Source organism: Myotis daubentonii, chromosome 12, assembly GCF_963259705.1.
Source record: "Myotis daubentonii chromosome 12, mMyoDau2.1, whole genome shotgun sequence".
NCBI classification, from domain to species: Eukaryota; Metazoa; Chordata; class Mammalia; order Chiroptera; family Vespertilionidae; genus Myotis; species Myotis daubentonii.
In genome coordinates, this window is record NC_081851.1 from 75692412 (window position 1) to 75710158 (window position 17747).

Here is a 17747-nt window from a genome sequence, read left to right on the forward strand (position 1 = left end):
GGATACTTAAAGACAAGTTATAAATTCAACTTTAAACCCCATGTGACTAAAATATGAAAAAGCTGGTGATACACAATGCAAACACCACACTCTATATTCATGAATGAAAGGAGAGTTAACAGCTCCTACTACATGTCCTAAGCATGTGATTTAATATGAAAAAAAGCAAAACCAAAACAAAACAAAACAAAAACCAAAAACCTGCGCTGAAAACTACTGCACCCTCCTGAAATTAACCTGGAAGTATGTTGCAAGAGCTCGAACACATTAATGTCTTTTCATACAGTTCCCATTTGCAACTGTGACAAAGAGAAATAATTTGCAATGTGTAAAAAAATTATGTACACACAAAAATAACTCTTTAGAAAGAAAAACAAACCTACACATCTAGTAACAGGAGCAGTAAAATAAACAATGAAGTATCCATATAACAGACCATTAGACAGCCTTTAAAAATCTTTTATAAGTAACATGAAAACTTAACGATACTACATTAAAAAAAAAACTTTCCTAGATTCCTCAAAGCTTGATTTCAACTACATAAAATAACAAATACATAAATACAGAAGTGGAAGAAAATATACCAAGCTGGTAACAATGATTATCTCTAGGTATTTTAATCATGACTGAATTATATTTTTAATTTATTTTACATATTTTAGCTTCAAAAATAAAAGCAAACACTTTAAAATAGCGTAACATATTTCAACATACGGCTTCGTCCAGGACCAGGAACCTAACTTGGGACAAGTTCAGCTTCCCAGTGGACACCAGGTCATCCAGTCTCCCCGGAGTGCCGACAACTATATCCACCTGGAAAACATCAAAGAAGCATCGTTGAAAATGAGAAAATAACTCGGTTAAGTTAGAAAAGCCTGAGAAATATATTAACCTGACTTGTGTAATGATACCATCTACTCCACCAGGTCTCGATCGCACATGTGCATAATGCTGCAACTTTAAAAGATTTTTAAAGATTGACTAGCTCTACTCTGTCGCTCCAAAGCTGACTTCTGCTGCGGACACACACGAGGCTAAGGCAGAGCCAGAGGATGGTGGAGAACAACAGGAGAAGAGAAGGCAAGAGGAAAGAACAGAAGAGAACACCGTAGATCCGGAGCAGAAGGAAACACTCCTACAAGAGAGCTCGGAGCAGCACTGCCCTGACTGCCATCGCCCCAGCCAGCAGCACACCTTAGGCGGACTGACGAAGGCAGACCTAACTCCCTAAGCTCTGTAGCTGCAAAATAGGAGGTAAGAAATTTAATAACTTATGAAAAAATAGAGTTGGGAGTAGGGAACCAAGATGGGAAGGAACATATTAAATATCTCTTCAACCACTAAAATGTAACACACTAAATAAGAACATACTAAAGCAATATTACTATCTTAGACTATTACTATCTTAACAAGTCCAGTACATAATATGATTCCTTGCTCTTCACATGCCACACCAGGTCAAATCTAAACCGTTCAGTATGAGATTTCCTTTGTAATGGGGGGAGGGCATGTTTGCGCCTCATGACTCAGTGCCAGGTGGCTTAGACCAAATGAGAAAATATTAAGGAAGGAAGTGGAAGAGAAATGTGTATGGAAGAGGTTATTTCATACATATAAAATGTTTTATAAGGTCCTACCATATTTAGCTTCACCGAATTGATGAGTGCAGCTAACAATTTCTCTAACGAAGATCCCAGCTTAGCTTTGTCTATAAACGCATGGCTAAGCACAGCCCTTACACGTATCTGACCTCATCTCCCTCCTATTGGGGCCAGGTCTTAGCATCCTCACCCATCCTGAGGGTCTCTCCGCCCAAACTGCTTCCTTCTCTGCAATCCACTCTCTCTCCATTTCTAGTCTTAATTCCAGCCTCTTCGTTTTCAATTACTGCACCCCCTCCCCCAAAGGATACCTGATTCATGAAAGTGAGGGGGGAAGTCTCAGGTGCTCAAAAGGTAAACACACAGATTGATGTATGTTTGTTTCTGGAAAAATGGCTTACCTGCTGCAACATGTCTTTGAACAAATTTATACTTTTTGACCTTGTTTTCATCTCTTGAAACACAACACGACTATATTGCCAAAATGGCCACCCATGATGTGACTTTTTAAAAATCAGAAGTACAACTTACCCCGTTATCTAAAACAGAGAGCTGATCCCGGGCTGCAACACCTCCAATGATCAGAAGCTCCCTGAAATAAAGAGCAGAATAATAATGTAGAAAAAGGTTAAAGCGGGCTTTACTGTATGATCGGCACCCATCTCTTTTCGGTGGAAATGAAAGCTGAGTAAGTAACTAAGGGAGAATCCACAGGAAAGTCGGAAGTAGGAGGGACACGAAGCGCTCCAAACCCAGGGCCTATGAAATGCGCAAGTGTGGGAAAGCGAGCAGAGCGTGCAAGCACGGAGCACGCAACCATGAGCCCGCATCACACACCCTCCAGGGGCTCCGGGCCTCGTTTCAATCACCTTTCACGTGTAATGGTTGTATGTGCACAGAACAGCTCTGAAATAATATGTAAACATCAAGTTTTAAAAGTTGCCGCCAGGCAGAATAACTAAAAACTGGGGGATGAGGTGGAAGGAGATTTACTTTTCACAGAATATCCTTCAGTTGTTTCAATTTTTCTCACTTAAAATACTTCAAAAACAATGTTCAGGTTTAAAATATTGTCTTATGTCAAGACAATTCAATGGAGGGAAAGAAGTCTTTTCAAACGGTGCCAGACAAATGGATATTTGCAAAAGAGTGACGTTAACCTCTTTATGTCACACACAAACATTAACTCAAAATGAACCACAGGCCTAAGGGTAAGACCTGACACTATAAACTCTTACAGAAAACACAGGCGTAAACTCTCATGGCCCCGGGTTAGGCAATCTCCTTATATTCCACACCAAAAACAAAACAAATGAAAAAAATACATACATTGGACATCACAAAAATTTAAAACTTTTGTATTTCAAAGGACACTAACAATAGCATGAAAAGACAGCCCACAGAATGGGAGAAAATATTTGCAAATCAGACAGAGCTTAACTAATACAGTGTGCGTGTGTGTGTGCTTGTGTGTGTGTAAAAACTCTTCAAACTCAACAATAAAAACACAAATAACCAAACTGAAAAATAGGCAGGGAATCTGAACAGACATTACAAATGGCCAATAAGCACATGAGAGATGCTGAACATCATTAGCTACACAGGAATGCAAATCAAAACCACAATAAGATACCATCTTCCACCCATTAGGGAAACTATAGTCAGAAGACAGATATAAGTTTGGTGAAGACACAGAGAAATGAACCTTCATACATTACTAACAGCGATGTCAAATGGTGTTGTCACCGTGGCAAACAGTTTGGCAGTTCCTGAAAATGTTAAACATGTAGCTACTGAATCATCCAGCAATTAGACCCCCAGGCTTATATCCAAGAGAAATGGAAATGTCCACCAAAACTCGTCCACTCATGTTCACAGCACAATAGCAAAAAGTGGAAACAACCCAAATGCCCATCAACTAATGTATGAATAAACAAAAAGGTGGTACATGCATCAAACGGAACACTTTTCAGCAACTTAAAGGAAGTAAGTATAGATCCATGCTACTGCGCTGATAAACCTCAAAAGCGTTAGGCCAAGTCAGAGAAGCCAGTCACAAAAGAGCACATGCTGTCCAAGTCCATTTACATAAAACGTCCCAAACAGGCAAATCGACAGACAGAAAACAAATCAGTGGTTCCACCGTAGGTTGAGGAATACAAAAGAGCAGCCCGTCTGAGGGAGTGTACGTCTGAAGGGGACGAGTGACGCTACATATTTGAAACAAGGAACACCAGCACGGACAGTGCGGAGGATGAAGGCGAGGCGTACACAGGAAGTGTACCCGGGGGAGACAGGACGGGCTGGTACAGCTCGGTTAGCTTCACAGAAAGACCAGGACTTGAGCTGGGTTTTCAAAGGAGAGGCTCATTTGTACTCAATACGAAATCAATAACCCACAATTTTACCATCTTAACAAGTACATTAATTTTACTATTCATGTTCCCCTCCAGCCTTTGACCACAGGCATATCAACCTTTACACATGATTATAGCATAAGAACCAACTCATATTAGCATTTCCCATTCTTCCAAAACACTAGTATGAAGAGTTCTGAGTCTCTCATTACACAGGTCTGCTTATTACAAGCTCCTCCGGGGCTTTGCCTATCCCACCTCAAGGCACTCATCACACTTGTCCTGCTGTCTCTCTCCCCTCCCCACTATCCCCACTCCCACACCTAATTCTATAAAAGCAATGACTAATTCTCATTGTTATATCCCTCACCCCAGCCTAAGACTCCACACACAGTAGATATTCAAATAGTAACCGGATAAGTAAAAAGCATGAATCCTGAAAACAAAATTAGGAATTATTTTACCAAAAAGTTTTATTAAGTTTCCTTTATCCCTGAATGAGTTTTACTTGTAAGTAAGAGCAATATTAAAGAGATGGGCCTGCATGATGCCAATAATTCACCAAAGTCTCTGAAATCAGATAGTGGTGGCTGCAGTGCTATGGCTTTACGAAAAACCATTGCAACTGTACACTTTAGAGGATGTATTTTATAGTGAATTGTGTTCCAATAAAAAAATAATTCAGAGTAAAATGAACAAAAATCAAGTGGCAAATCAACTACTTATATGGCATGACCTTCCTTCCCCAAATTAAAAGGGATCTACTACTGAGCAATAAGTTCCACAAGCTCACTCCCCTTGGTAGAAAGAGCCCTCTAACTGGACAGTGACCAGTGTGAGCACCCAAAGGGAAGGAGGTCGCCTCTGTGAGACAGCAACAATGACCTCACTGCGCCGTCACCACCACGCTAGAAAGACAGCAGTGTATTTCCTATGCAAATGAAATGCTCCCTTTAAAGGACTAATTTTTGCTCGATACTATTTGGCAAACCATGACTCTTCATGTAAGAGACACAGAAAAAAATCTCAATCTACTTTTCTTTTAAATCAAACTTATCACTTAAGCAGTTTTATACAGAAACTGCTATTTTACATCAAAGTTAAATATACTCACATTTAGGTGTGTATGTATACACACTGAATTTCTACCTCATTTTTGCTACCTTACTTTTCTTCCCAAACACCTCAAACCTAAAGACAGTAGGTTTTGAACAAAACGGAAGCTTTACCTTAATTTAGGATTATCAACATATTTCTTAAACTGCTTGACGTTGTTCAGAGTTTGTTCAGCTAACTCTCGGGAGGGTTCGACGATGAGAGCTTTGGGCGCGTTGGGGAGGAACTTGGTCTGTGCCACCTGTGCGTTACCTGAAGAGAATAAAAGGATCAGAACACATCCAAAACGCACTGAAGTACCTTTATTTGTAAAACATGCGTGCAAACAGTCCAGTATCAAAATTTTAAATAACAACTGTCCAAAGTATAGGAGGTAGTCAAACAAAACACAATAAAGCTAAGATGGCCTAAATGAACTACGGTTTCTTTAAATCTACTTGCAGAATTGCCACTGCTGATATGCTTTATGATAAACTAAGTTATGAAATGTACTTACTCTGAATAACTGAAGCAGCTTAGGCAGTACCACGGGTAAGAGTCTGAGCTTTGGAGGCAACTGCTCGCGTCTGAATTCACTTCTACCTCTTACTTATTCTGAGACCTGAGGCAGGTCACTTCACGTCCCTACTCCTCAAATTCTTTGTCTGAAATGGGAGGGCCCTACCTCACGGGCTGCAGGGAGACCGAGTAATCAGTGTGAAGACCAGCTCGGTGCTCTGGCACTTACTGTGCACACGTTACAAATACTAGCGTCATCATCATCGGGATCCCCACAATGCCTAAACTGAAACCAAATACTTAAGTTTATGAACTTGGTTTTGAAATTTAATTTTACTCATGTGTTAAAGATGTGTGCCTACACCAGCTGGGGAGCATACGTAACTCACTTGCTAAGAGAAGCCTTACCTACTGGAGTTTTCACCGGCCGCCCATCCTGAAATCCCCCCCCTCCCCTCCACCAGGTGCAATACCTGTGTGCTGTGATTTGACAACGCAGCTGTCCGGCGCCTTGGACAGACCTACAAAACCGTCTTTTGGTGGAAACTTAAATTCTTCTTCACCAAAGTTGAATTTTAGTTCAGCGTTCTAGCAGAGAATGAAGGAGAAAATGACAATTCTTAATCTAACAGCAAATTAGCTAATACACAATAATGCCGATCAAAGTAGCTGTGGTCCCAGCAAAATTTTCTAAGTGGATTCTCACTTACCTTCAAAACACAGGCAGGAAAGAGGGCTTGGTTCTTCATATGTGGTGGTATTTCAAATGCCAAACCAAGGTCTTTTCCTTAAAAAAAAAAAAAAGAAAGAAAGAAAGAAAGAAAGAAAGAAATTAAAACTTCCAGAGAACTTATACGCTTATATGCATAACCCATGGACACAGACAACAGTGCGGTAGGCCTGTGGGGCGGAGGGTCATGGAGGGGGACTTATGTAATGCTCTGAACAATACAGATAAACTTAAATAAATATAATTGATAATTTAAAAACCAAAAAGGAAAGAAATCGAAACGCCTTCTCTGACCGCCCTGTGTAAAACAGCACCCCCTCCCCCACGTGCTCACACCATCCATCCACCATCCCACCTGCATCCCTGCTTCCCCTCAGGCTACGTGGATGAGCTGTGCTGCCTAATGCCACCCTCTTCACTCTTACTTAATCCTGAAATTGCACATGCAACTACTTACTTAATTTCACCATTCAGATGATAAGTATCTCAAACTTACAATGTCCCAAATAGCACTGCTCTCATCCAACTGGCTCCCGCCTACTGCCAAAACCCACCCACTTACCAGACCAGTCTGTATCCAACACAGCAATATAGTGACACTGTTAACCAAATCAAACGATGCCAATTCTCTATTCAAAACCCTAGTGGCTTCCATCTCACTCAAAATAAAAAGTCTGTATGATGACCAATAAGGCCCTAGCTGCCGGCCTCACTACCTCACTGGTTTAATGTCTATCACCTACCCCCAGGCTCAGTGGGCTCCAGACCCACTGGCCCCTCAGATACCCAAGCACACGCTCATCTCAGGGCCTTTGCATTTACTTTTCCCTCTGCCTGAAATACTCTTCCGAGGAATCTATCTGGTCATTCAGATTCCTACCCAAATGTCGGCTTATTAGAGATGCCTTCTCTGACCACCCTGTGTAAAACAGCACCCCTCCCCCGACTGCTATCACTCTGCATTCCCTTAGACGGAGTTGGCCTCTCCTGCGCCCTCACCGCTGGGGAGGAGGGAGGAAGAGGAAAAGAGGCAGCGCCTCCTGGACATACTGGGTATCTGTCGGTCTCGCCCCACCACAGGCAAGCCCCACAAACATAAACATGTTTGCTACTCCATTTTCTGCTGAATCTCTAGCACCTACCAGGGTGCCTGGCACATACCAAATGCTCAACAAGATTTGTTAAAAGAAAGAAGGGAAGAAAAAGGCAGGGAGGGAGGGAGAGAGGATTGAAGAAGAGGGTGAGAGAACTTAAAATACCACAAATATACCTTCTCTAACACAACAATCCATAGAAAGCTTACCATTTTTGGAGAATTTGACGTGTCCTTTATCTATATCTAGGTAACACCCAATGGTATCATGCATAGTGAATTCCTAGGAAACCAGAAAGTGCTTTTAATAAAGCAAATCGATAAATAAAGTTCAAATATACCTGCATCAAAAGTATGTTTCAAAATAACTCCTTGAAGCCTGAATGTAGTTGTTAAAAGGCCTATTATAGCATTTCATACAGAATAGAAGCATCTGACAGGCTTTTTAGAACCAACATGACTAAACTGTTCAGAGCAAGTGTATTAGATGACCATGATGGCAACTAAGAAATGAGAATAACGTGTAAGTCAAAGCCCAAATCAAAATGGGGTAAAAACAGAAGACAAAGTAATATGCCTTGGAGGGGCTAAGTGAATTTTGTAACGTTCCTTCCCTGAAGTCCAAATCTGAACCACCTCTGGGAAATACAGGGCAGGCAAAAGGTTTACAGTTGTGAGTACGTGAGTTTATTCTTGTATTATTATTACTAGGGGCCCGGTGCACGAAATTCGTGCACTGTGTGTGTGTGTGTGGGGGGGGGGGGAGTGTCCCTCAGCCCAGCCTGCCCCCTCTCACATACTGGGAGCCCTCAGGCGTTGACCCCCATCACCCTCCAATCGCAGGATTGACCCCTTGCCCAGGCCTGACACCTCTGGCCTAGGCGTCCGGCCCGGGCAGCGGGGACCCGCAGCTGCAGCGGCCCCACGATCGTGGGCTTCGCTTTAGACCCAGGCAAGGGACCCCTAGCTCCTGGGACTGCCAGCTTCGACCGTGCCCAGCTCCCATCACTGGCTCCACCCCTACTTCCTGCTATCACTGGCCAGGGCGGAAAAGGCACCTGATTCTCCGATCATGGCTGGGGGGCAGGGCAAAGGCGGCCCCAGGGCCGCCTTTGTCCTGCCCCCCAGCTCTTAGCTCCCCCCTGGGTTTCCGATCACTGTCAGTGGCAGGGGGCTTCTTCCTGCTTTCCCTTTTGCCTCCCTGCATTGTGCCTACGTATGCAAATTAACTGCCATCTTGTTGTCAGTTAACTGCCAATCTTAGTTGTCAGTTAACTGCCAATCTTAGTTGTCAGTTAACTGCCAATCTTAGTTGTCAGTTAATTTGCATATAGCCCTGATTAGCCAATGAAAAGGGTAGCTCGTACGCCAATTACCATTTTTCTCTTTTATTAGTGTTGATACTAGGGGCCTGGTGCACGAAATTCGTGCACTGGGTGTGGGGTGGGGGGAGTGTCCCTCAGCCCAGCCTGCCCCCTCTCACATACTGGGAGCCCTCAGGCGTTGACCCCCATCACCCTCCAATCGCAGGATTGGCCCCTTGCCCAGGCCTGACGCCTCTGATAGAGGCGTCAGGCCTGGGCAGGGGACCCTCATTTCCCCCCATCACTGGCTCTGCCCCTTGCCCAGGCCTGATGCCTCAGCCAGAGGCGTAGACCCCCATCACCCTCTGATTACCTGATCGGCCCCTTGCCCAGGCCTGACGCCTCCGCCAGAGGTGTCAGGCTTGGACAGGGGACCCCCATCTCCCCCTGATCACTGGCTCTGGCCCCCGCCCAGGCCTGAGGCCTCTGGCCCAGGAATCATGCCTGGGCAGGGGACCCCCATCTCCCTCTGATCGCTTGCTCCACCCCCCGCCCAAGCCTGACGCCTCTGACCCAGGCTTCAGGCCTGGGCAAGGGGACCATCATATCCCCCCAATCCCCGGCTCCGCTCCCCGCCCAGGCCTGATGCCTCGGCCAGAGGAGTTGACCCTCATCACCCTCTGATCACCAATCACCGGATCGGCCCCTTGACCAGGCCTGAGGCCTCTGGCAGAGGTGTCAGGCCTGGGCAGGGGACCCCCAGCTCCCCGCGGTTGCAGGCTCCGTCCCTGCCCAGGCCTAACGCCTCTGGCCTAGGCGTCCAGCCGGGGCAGCGGGGACCTGCAGCTGCAGCGGCCCCGCGATCGTGGGCTCTGCTTTAGGCCCAGGCAAGGGGCCCCTAGCTCCCGGGACTGCCAGCTTCAACCGTGCCCAGCTCCCATCGCTGGCTCCACCCCTACTTCCTGCTATCACTGGCCAGGGTGGCAAAGGCACCTGATTCTCCGATCATGGCTGGGGGGCAGGGCAAAGGCGGCCCCAGGGCCGCCTTTGCCCTGCCCCCCCAGCTCTTAGCTCCCCCCTGGGTTTCCGATCACTGTCAGTGGCAGGGGGCTTCTTCCTGCTTTCCCTTTCGCCTCCCTGCATTGTGCCTATATATGCAAATTAACTGCCATCTTGTTGGCAGTTAACTGCCAATCATAGTTGGCAGTTAACTGCCAATCATAGTTGGCAGTTAACTGCCAATCATAGTCGGCAGTTAATTTGCATATAGCCCTGATTAGCCAATGAAAAGGGTATCGTCGTATGCCAATTACCATTTTTCTCTCTTATTAGTGTAGATTGCTTATGATATTATTAGCCTATCTTGTCCACCCCTTTACTCATATAATCCAGCTGAATTTGAGAATCATTTCTATACCCTCAGTCATACCATGAGTGACCAACTACTACTAAGTACACACAAGAAAACTTACTAATGCTATGATCAAGCCAATAAAACAACTTACCTCTCCATAGTTATCGAACTGTTTATTATGGGATTTCTTTCCTGTTCCACCAAAGCCAAATCCAAACTTGTCAGTACCTAGGTTTAAAAAAACACTTTACTTACGAGGTGAGATATAAAATTAAAAGCCCTGCAAATGAGATTTACAAATTTACAATAACTGTGGTATGTATTTATATACACTAAACTTTATTCTGACTTCACTCATATTCTTAACCTATTCTTCATTTTACATTGTTAAATGAAGAGTATAAAATGAAGAATTTTACTATATAGAGTCCCAGTGCACGAATTTGTGCATGGGTGAGGCCCAGCCAACCCACCCCAATCGGAGCAATCAGGGCAATCAGGGGTGGGGCCAGTTAGGGGAAGGGGCCAAGGGCAGTTGGCCAGCTGACCCCACCCCCTGATTGAACTCTCAGTCAAGGGGACAATTTGCATATTAGCCTTTTATTATATGGGGTATTTTTTAGTACTTCAAATCTTTTTTGAAATGGTTTGAGGGACAGATAAATATTATTTCCATGTCTCTAAAACATATACTTTGTATGGTCACATGTTAACAACTCAAATATGAACAAACACAGTTTCCTCTGGAAGCACTTACCTAGGTCTAAGGACGCCTGCATGGAGGACCACCCGACTCTGCACAGCCCCTGGTCATGACAGGACACTTCGTAGTAGTGCTTCCCTACAAGGGAAAAAGCTTTAGGGTTTTATCAGTTGCACACGTGGCCATTTTCCATGTGGCCACTTTCCCACCGTTTCTCAATTATAATGTGTATAACCCAAATGAAGAACTGTAGGTCTCTGTCACATTAAAAGTCTTCTGGATCCTTGCCATAAAGCTATGGTAAGAAAGTTCATTTATTAATAATTACCTCTAAAGTTTACAGGCGTACAAATGCAGTTTAATACCTTTCGTGAGTCCTTTAGTAGCTCTACATCCATGCCACTCCTTCACTTCTCGGCTTTGACAGCAAAGACCATCGGAGCCAATTGCTGGATTGAGAAAAGCACAGGACACCATGTCAGTACAGACGATGTGAATCATGCACTCTGAGACAGTCTCATTCATCTTACTAATGAGGCAATGCCTTCGCTCAGTGCAATGGTCCAGAGAATGAGGCATGCCAATTCCTGAGTGACAGCAACCTCTTCCCCTCGAGTACAGGCCCTATTCATCCCCTGGAGGGCCTTGGCCATGTTGGGGACTGGTTCCTCTACAGACATTCTCCCCAGGACAGGATTTTACTGCAACAGTCAGAAAGGAATCAAAGGGGCACCTAAACTGACTTGCACTAAAAGCAGCTGTTTCGCCAACACAGATGTGTTTAGACAACTGTTCTCTCCAATTCCTTAAAGAAATGGGCTCCTAAGGATGACACAGCACCCACTCATAAATACCTGTTGCTTTGATCTTATGCTTAAATTAGAGCCTGAGGGAATACAGTGCTAAAAGGACAACAGGAACTGTGTTTGGCTCGCTCCCCAATCCATTAACCCACAAAACATAATAAGGGAGGGCAGGGAAAAGCTCCAATAAACAAACCTGTAGTTGGTATTTCTTAATATTAGAAATCTAAAAGATGAAGTCCTGTATCATACATCACCGTCAGTCACAGTGCTTATTGGTGCTTAACAGCTTTAAGTAAATTGGCTTTTGTATGTACCACAAAGAAACAGTAACTCATGTTTCTTTGAGACTCATACTCAGCACCTGAATGTATATAGAACAAACTTTTAAAAAGTACATTTTACTTCACATAGCAGAAATTGAATTACCCAAAATATACATTCTTATTCAATGGGTACTACATTATGTAAAACTGAACTTTAACTCTTTGCAGTCCAATGCTATTTTTGGAATTCAAACAGTCTGGTCCAAATTAATTGACGGGATTGAATGTTGAACTTTTTTTTTTTTTTTTTTTAATCTTTATTGTTCAGATTATTACATTTGTTCCTCTTTCCCCCCCCCATAACTCCCCTCCTCCCAGTTCCCGCCCCACCCTCCGCCCTCACTCCCCACCCACTGTCCTCATCCATAGCTGCACGATTTTTGTCCAGTCTCTTCCCGAATCTCCCACACCCCTTTCCCCCCCAAGAATAGTCAGTCCATTCCCTTTCTATGTTCCTGATTCTATTATAATCACCAGTTCATTCTGTTCATCAGATTATTTATTCACTTGATTCTTAGATTCACTTGTTGATAGATGCATATTTGTTGTTCATAATTTGTATCTTTACCTTTTTCTTCCTCTTCCTCTTCTTAAAGGATACCTTTCAGCATTTCATATAATACTGGTTTGGTGGTGATGAACTCCTTTAGCTTTTCCTTATCTGTGAAGCTCTTTATCTGACCTTCAATTCTGAATGATAGCTTTGCTGGATAAAGTAATCGTGGTTGTAGGTTCTTGGTATTCATCACTTTGAATATTTCTTGCCATTCCCTTCTGGCCTGCAAAGTTTCTGTTGAGAAATCAGCTGACAGTCGTATGGGTATTCCCTTGTAGGTAACTGGGTTTCTTTCTCTTGCTGCTTTTAAGATTCTCTCTTTGTCTTTTGCTCTTGGCATTTTAATTATGATGTGTCTTGGTGTGGTCCTCTTTGGATTCCTTTTGTTTGGGGTTCTCCGCGCTTCTTGGACCTGTAAGTCCATTTCTTTCACCAGGTGGGGGAAGTTTTCTGTCATTATTTCTTCAAATAGGTTTTCAATATCTTGCTCTCTCTCATCTTCTGGCACCCCTATAATTCTGATGTTGGTACGCTTGAAGCTGTCCCAGAGGCTCCTTACACTATCCTTGCATTTTTGGATTCTTTTTTCATTTTGCTTTTCCGGTTGGATGTTTTTTGCTTCCTCGCATTTCAAATCATTGACTTGATTCTTGCGCTCCTCTGGTCTGCTGTCGGGAGTCTGTATAATATTCGTTATTTCAGTCCGTGTATGCTTAATTTCTAGTTGGTTCCCCAATATAACATCGAGGGTCTCATTAGATTTCTTGAGGATCTCACAACATTTATCGGCGGTCTCACCAGTCTTTTCGAGGGCCTTACTAAGTTTATCGGCAGCTTCTAGACAGTTATTAAGAGACCTTAAAAGTGTGGTTCTGAACTCAATATCCTCCATTGACAGTTTTGTCCTGTTTCTTTGTCTCCGCATTTTTTATGCTTTCTTGGTACACCCCCTAGTGGTCTTTGTGTGCAGTCTTGTTGCCTTTAAGCCTTGATTGATGTCGGCAATACCGGGGGTGAGTTGACCTCCAGGCTAACTGGCTATGAGAGTCCGTTGGGTCTGCAGTGGGAGGGCTTCTGTGCTGGATCTCTAAGGCGGTGCTAATCTAGCCTTTGCCTGAGGCTATCCGGCAAATGGTTCTGCGCAGGGCTTGGGCGGGGCGGGTCCCAGGGGATCTACAGGGCTGGCCAGAGCGAGCAGTTATGGCTGCTCTCAGTTCCTTCCCCAGGGGCTCTGCCTCTCAGAGTCCCAGCAATGGCTGCAAACCTCGGAGAGAAAGCTGCCTTCGAGTTCCGACCGAAGCCAGACAGTCCCGCTTCTCCCGTTTGAGTCTGGGTCCCCAGAGACTCGCCCGGATCTGGAGCTCAGAGTCTGAAACTCCCTCCCGATTGAAAACAACAACCGCGCCCTCCGCCGCCAGCCCGCTCCGCGCGCGCGCACTCCACACCTGAGTATTTCACTTCAGCACTGCGCCTCCTCTGAGTCTGGGTATGATATTCTCTTTCCTCCTAGTTGTAGAATTTCCACTCAGCCAGCCTTCCTGTGGTTTTGGATGATGTCCGTTCTGTCCTTTAGTTATATCTCTGAAGTGGTTGTTCGAGGCAGCGATCTCCTGCGTTAACCTACGCCGCCATCTTGGTTTCTCAAATGTTGAACTTTTTAATGTTCTTATTGCTCGACGTTGGACCTGCTCCTAGCGCCTGGTCTGTCGAGTCAGCCTCAAGGTTGGACCGAAAAGGGTTAAAGTTCTTTAGCAATAGCAAATCCTTAATATTTTGATATGTAAAATTCTGTATGCATATATACAGACATAAACTTTAATATAAATTAGGTATCATGGTGGAGAGTAGCAGTTAGGGTGTTTTGGTTGGTTGCTTTGGCATGTTTTCTCATGCCCACTCTATATTTCTCTGCATCCTGCCTTTCTTAGCAGCACCTGGTGAAAATTCAACTAAGTCACCCTATTCTTGACACTGATCACTTATGAGAACCCCACAGCGCTGACTCATCCTTCATAATGGCTTCACAACAGTCCTTCCATACACCCTAGGCTTTGCTAACCATCCCTCAGCAATAGCATTCACTTTGTTGGCAGTTTTAACCCTTATAATGCTCCACCAAACAGTGTTGTATGTATATCCTATATACTGCCACTTTCCTTCCAAAGAGTTAGACCTTCCAGGAATAAATATATATATGTATGTGTATATGTATATGTATATGTGTGTGTGTGTGTGTGTGTGTGTGTGTGTATATAGTTTTGTTTTTTAAACAGGCAAGGCTAAACTGCTTTCCCAAAGGCAATAATCCATATCGGTTATCACTCTTTTGGATTACTGCCAATCAGACAGGTAACTTTAATTTCCATTTCCCTATATCCTGTAAACTCGATCCTGGCATGTTTATTGCCATTTGGACTGGCTCCACTATGAACTGCCTATTCCTATTCTGTGCCCACTTTCCTTATTGGTTGTTTATCTCTTTCTTACCAAAAATTATAAGGACTGTTTATCTTTCATCAATATTGCAAGTATTCTTTCCATATTTAATTTTGTCTCTTGACTTTTTCCTGTAATATCTTTTCCACATGTATTTTTTAGAATTTTAAGCAAACAGATCTATATCTTTTCTTTTATGATTTCTGAGTTCCTTATTTGGGTTAGGAGAATTTCCCTAACCCTAAGTTGTACATGTAGTATATGTACACATATATATTAAGTCTTTCCCTAAATAGGAGATAAGTCAATTTCACATTACTCTAGATGGATCATTTGTGCTGAAACCCTTACTGAATAAATCACCCTTTTCCACTAAAATTAAATATTTTTTCTACATATTAACATTTTATATATAGTAGGATGCATTTCCATTATATTCCATTGATTTATCTGTCTATTCCTATGTCAGTACTAAATTGCGAAACTGTAGTAACTATATTCTAAAGCTTGGTGAATTAAATCTTTATTTACTAGATGTCATAATTTTGATATTCTCAGGTATTATTACAAGCAAGTTTCTGATTTATAAATGAGTTGCTAAAATCTATCCACTTACCAAAAGCAGATCCTCTGTCATATGGGTTCATTTGCCATTTGTTGAGCACTAAATGAATTAATATAACAACAGTTACCACAAATGTATGAAATTAAAAATAAAACTTTGTCAAAAATAAAGCATATATTTTACATAATTTAATCCCTCTAGATTCAACTTTACATAACATTTTAAATGTACGAGTAAAAATTACTATTGTTTTTATTAGCAGCAACACTGAAATTGAACACTGAAACACAATAATAATCGCTGGACTATCTGGGGATAAAACTTTCCTCCTCACTGCTTCAGTGCACTTTGCATTTGATGGCATCGATCTTTGTCGTAACTGAGGGCACTGATAAAATGAAGTTTTGGTAACTGAACAAGCTGACTTCAATCAAAATAAAAATAATTGACTAACATATCAAGATCTAATTATCATTTCATCATTAATTTTTAAAAAGCAAGTTCTTCATCTTAAATAATTCAGTGCCATATTCAAAAGTCACAAAATTTTTCCTTACTTAAATGGGATCAGCATTTTCCTTTTCTAAAACACCTTCATAGTATATGGATATTCAAAGGACCATAACAGCTATAGATAACACTGTGTTTTCAGCCCAACTTTTCTTAATTTCTGATCAAACTATATCTATCATTTGCTTAAACCCCTTGAATAATGGAGAAATAACTTTCTTTTGAGGTTCTCAAGAGAACTGCAATTGCTGGCTCAATCTAGTTCCTCAGAAGTTAAACAGAAGCTTCATCCAGGTTATTTCTCTTAGTCCTGGTCCTACTTTACCGAGGAATTGTTTTCTCTCCAGATCCTTTCAATGGTTTAACAATTACCTCTTTTACTTGTGTCTCCGTGCTTAAATATGCAGTTTCTTTTCTTCATAGGACATGATTAGAACTATTACCATTCTGGTTACCCTCTGGAAGCATTCTCATTTATAACCATCTCTCATAAACACCGGTTTAAAGTTGTTACAAGTCTCAAAATTATTTTTAAATAGGCCAATGGTCTAAATAGTTCATATCGTATCTGCCTCACAATTCACTTACAAATGAGTTATGCTCCAAATGACACTTGGCATCCCTGCTTCCAGCACCGAATGCCAACACCACCACGCAGACACTGACAATAAAAATGCACACCCAAACCTCACATCTGCACATGCCAGGGAGAATAACTAATTTATACAAAAGGGAAATACTGCTACGCAAACATTACCTGAAGCACCAGTTTTAATTGTTGTTTTCCCCTTTTTGCCTTCCTGTTGGTCTTTCAGAGTTTCATAAACTATCTGGATAACTGGAATGCTGAAAGCCTATCAAAGAAACAACAGTTCCATATATCAGCATTCAGATATCAATGCCAATTTACTAATCAGCATAAATTACAGAAGTTACACATGTAGATTACAGGACAAGGGAGGATGAAATAATTACACATATTTTAGATTGCCATCCAATTTGCCCAAACCTCAAATTCCAGGAAGACTCACAGACAGCTGACTGAACGAAGATAACAGGAGCCAGCTGACAGCTCCAAAAACAAAGAACGGGAACCTGCAGAACGAACTAAACTAAAGAGGAGAAATACCACCCACTCTGACGAACTGATTCTCCAGTCTGGGCCAATGTGAAATCGACCTCTATTTGCAATCTCTCTATTACTAGAGTCACTACAGTAAAATTCAGAAGTGACTGTAAATACTAAAGGTAATGTCACTATGGCTCCAAGACCAGTTTAAAACTATACATATTCTTAAAGCCACACCTTACAGAGTTATTTCAGAATTAGTTGGCAATAAGACTATCACTCTCAGTGGCAAGCAACCGTTTCGTCACATTCTGCAGGAGGTTGCCTTATTAAATATTTCAAAGTCAGAATTACTGGACAAAGTTGCTTTAAAAATCAACTCTTACAAAGTCAATTTAAGTTTTTATTACTTACACCAGTTTTTCCACTTCCTGTTTCTGCAGCCTAAATGGAAAAAAACGTTGTCAATTAAAGAAGTCTACTTAACGGATGAGACGTTTTCACCTGACCAGCTGCCTTGCCTTTCAGGTGCCTCCAGATCTCTCAGGTTTCCTCAGACAACTGCGACTACTTCCCATTGCTACCATTCAAACCTAAGGCCTCATCATTCTAACCTAGGTTACAAAAGTGTCCTAACAGTATCTAATCTCTCAGAACTCTATTACCAAATTAGTCCTCATAAAACACAAGCCTAACCTTGTCACACACTCCCCCTTAGAATGTCCA

At 42.6% G+C, this 17747-nt stretch overlaps 1 protein-coding gene across 1 annotated transcript in view; it reads right to left on the bottom strand.

The window, feature by feature from the left end:
- DDX1 (DEAD-box helicase 1) overlaps nucleotides 1-17747 on the bottom strand; it is a 31628-nt gene that overhangs the window by 10056 nt on the left and 3825 nt on the right. Inside the window, exons 4-15 of the mRNA XM_059660509.1 lie at nucleotides 17436-17465; nucleotides 16710-16806; nucleotides 15494-15541; nucleotides 11122-11205; nucleotides 10811-10894; nucleotides 10205-10281; nucleotides 7606-7678; nucleotides 6283-6359; nucleotides 6046-6160; nucleotides 5188-5326; nucleotides 2133-2193; nucleotides 715-813 (exon numbers count right to left, since the gene is read on the bottom strand). Of these exons, the coding sequence (XP_059516492.1) occupies nucleotides 715-813; nucleotides 2133-2193; nucleotides 5188-5326; nucleotides 6046-6160; nucleotides 6283-6359; nucleotides 7606-7678; nucleotides 10205-10281; nucleotides 10811-10894; nucleotides 11122-11205; nucleotides 15494-15541; nucleotides 16710-16806; nucleotides 17436-17465 (984 nt within the window). The remainder of the gene's footprint in view (nucleotides 1-714; nucleotides 814-2132; nucleotides 2194-5187; nucleotides 5327-6045; nucleotides 6161-6282; nucleotides 6360-7605; nucleotides 7679-10204; nucleotides 10282-10810; nucleotides 10895-11121; nucleotides 11206-15493; nucleotides 15542-16709; nucleotides 16807-17435; nucleotides 17466-17747) is intronic.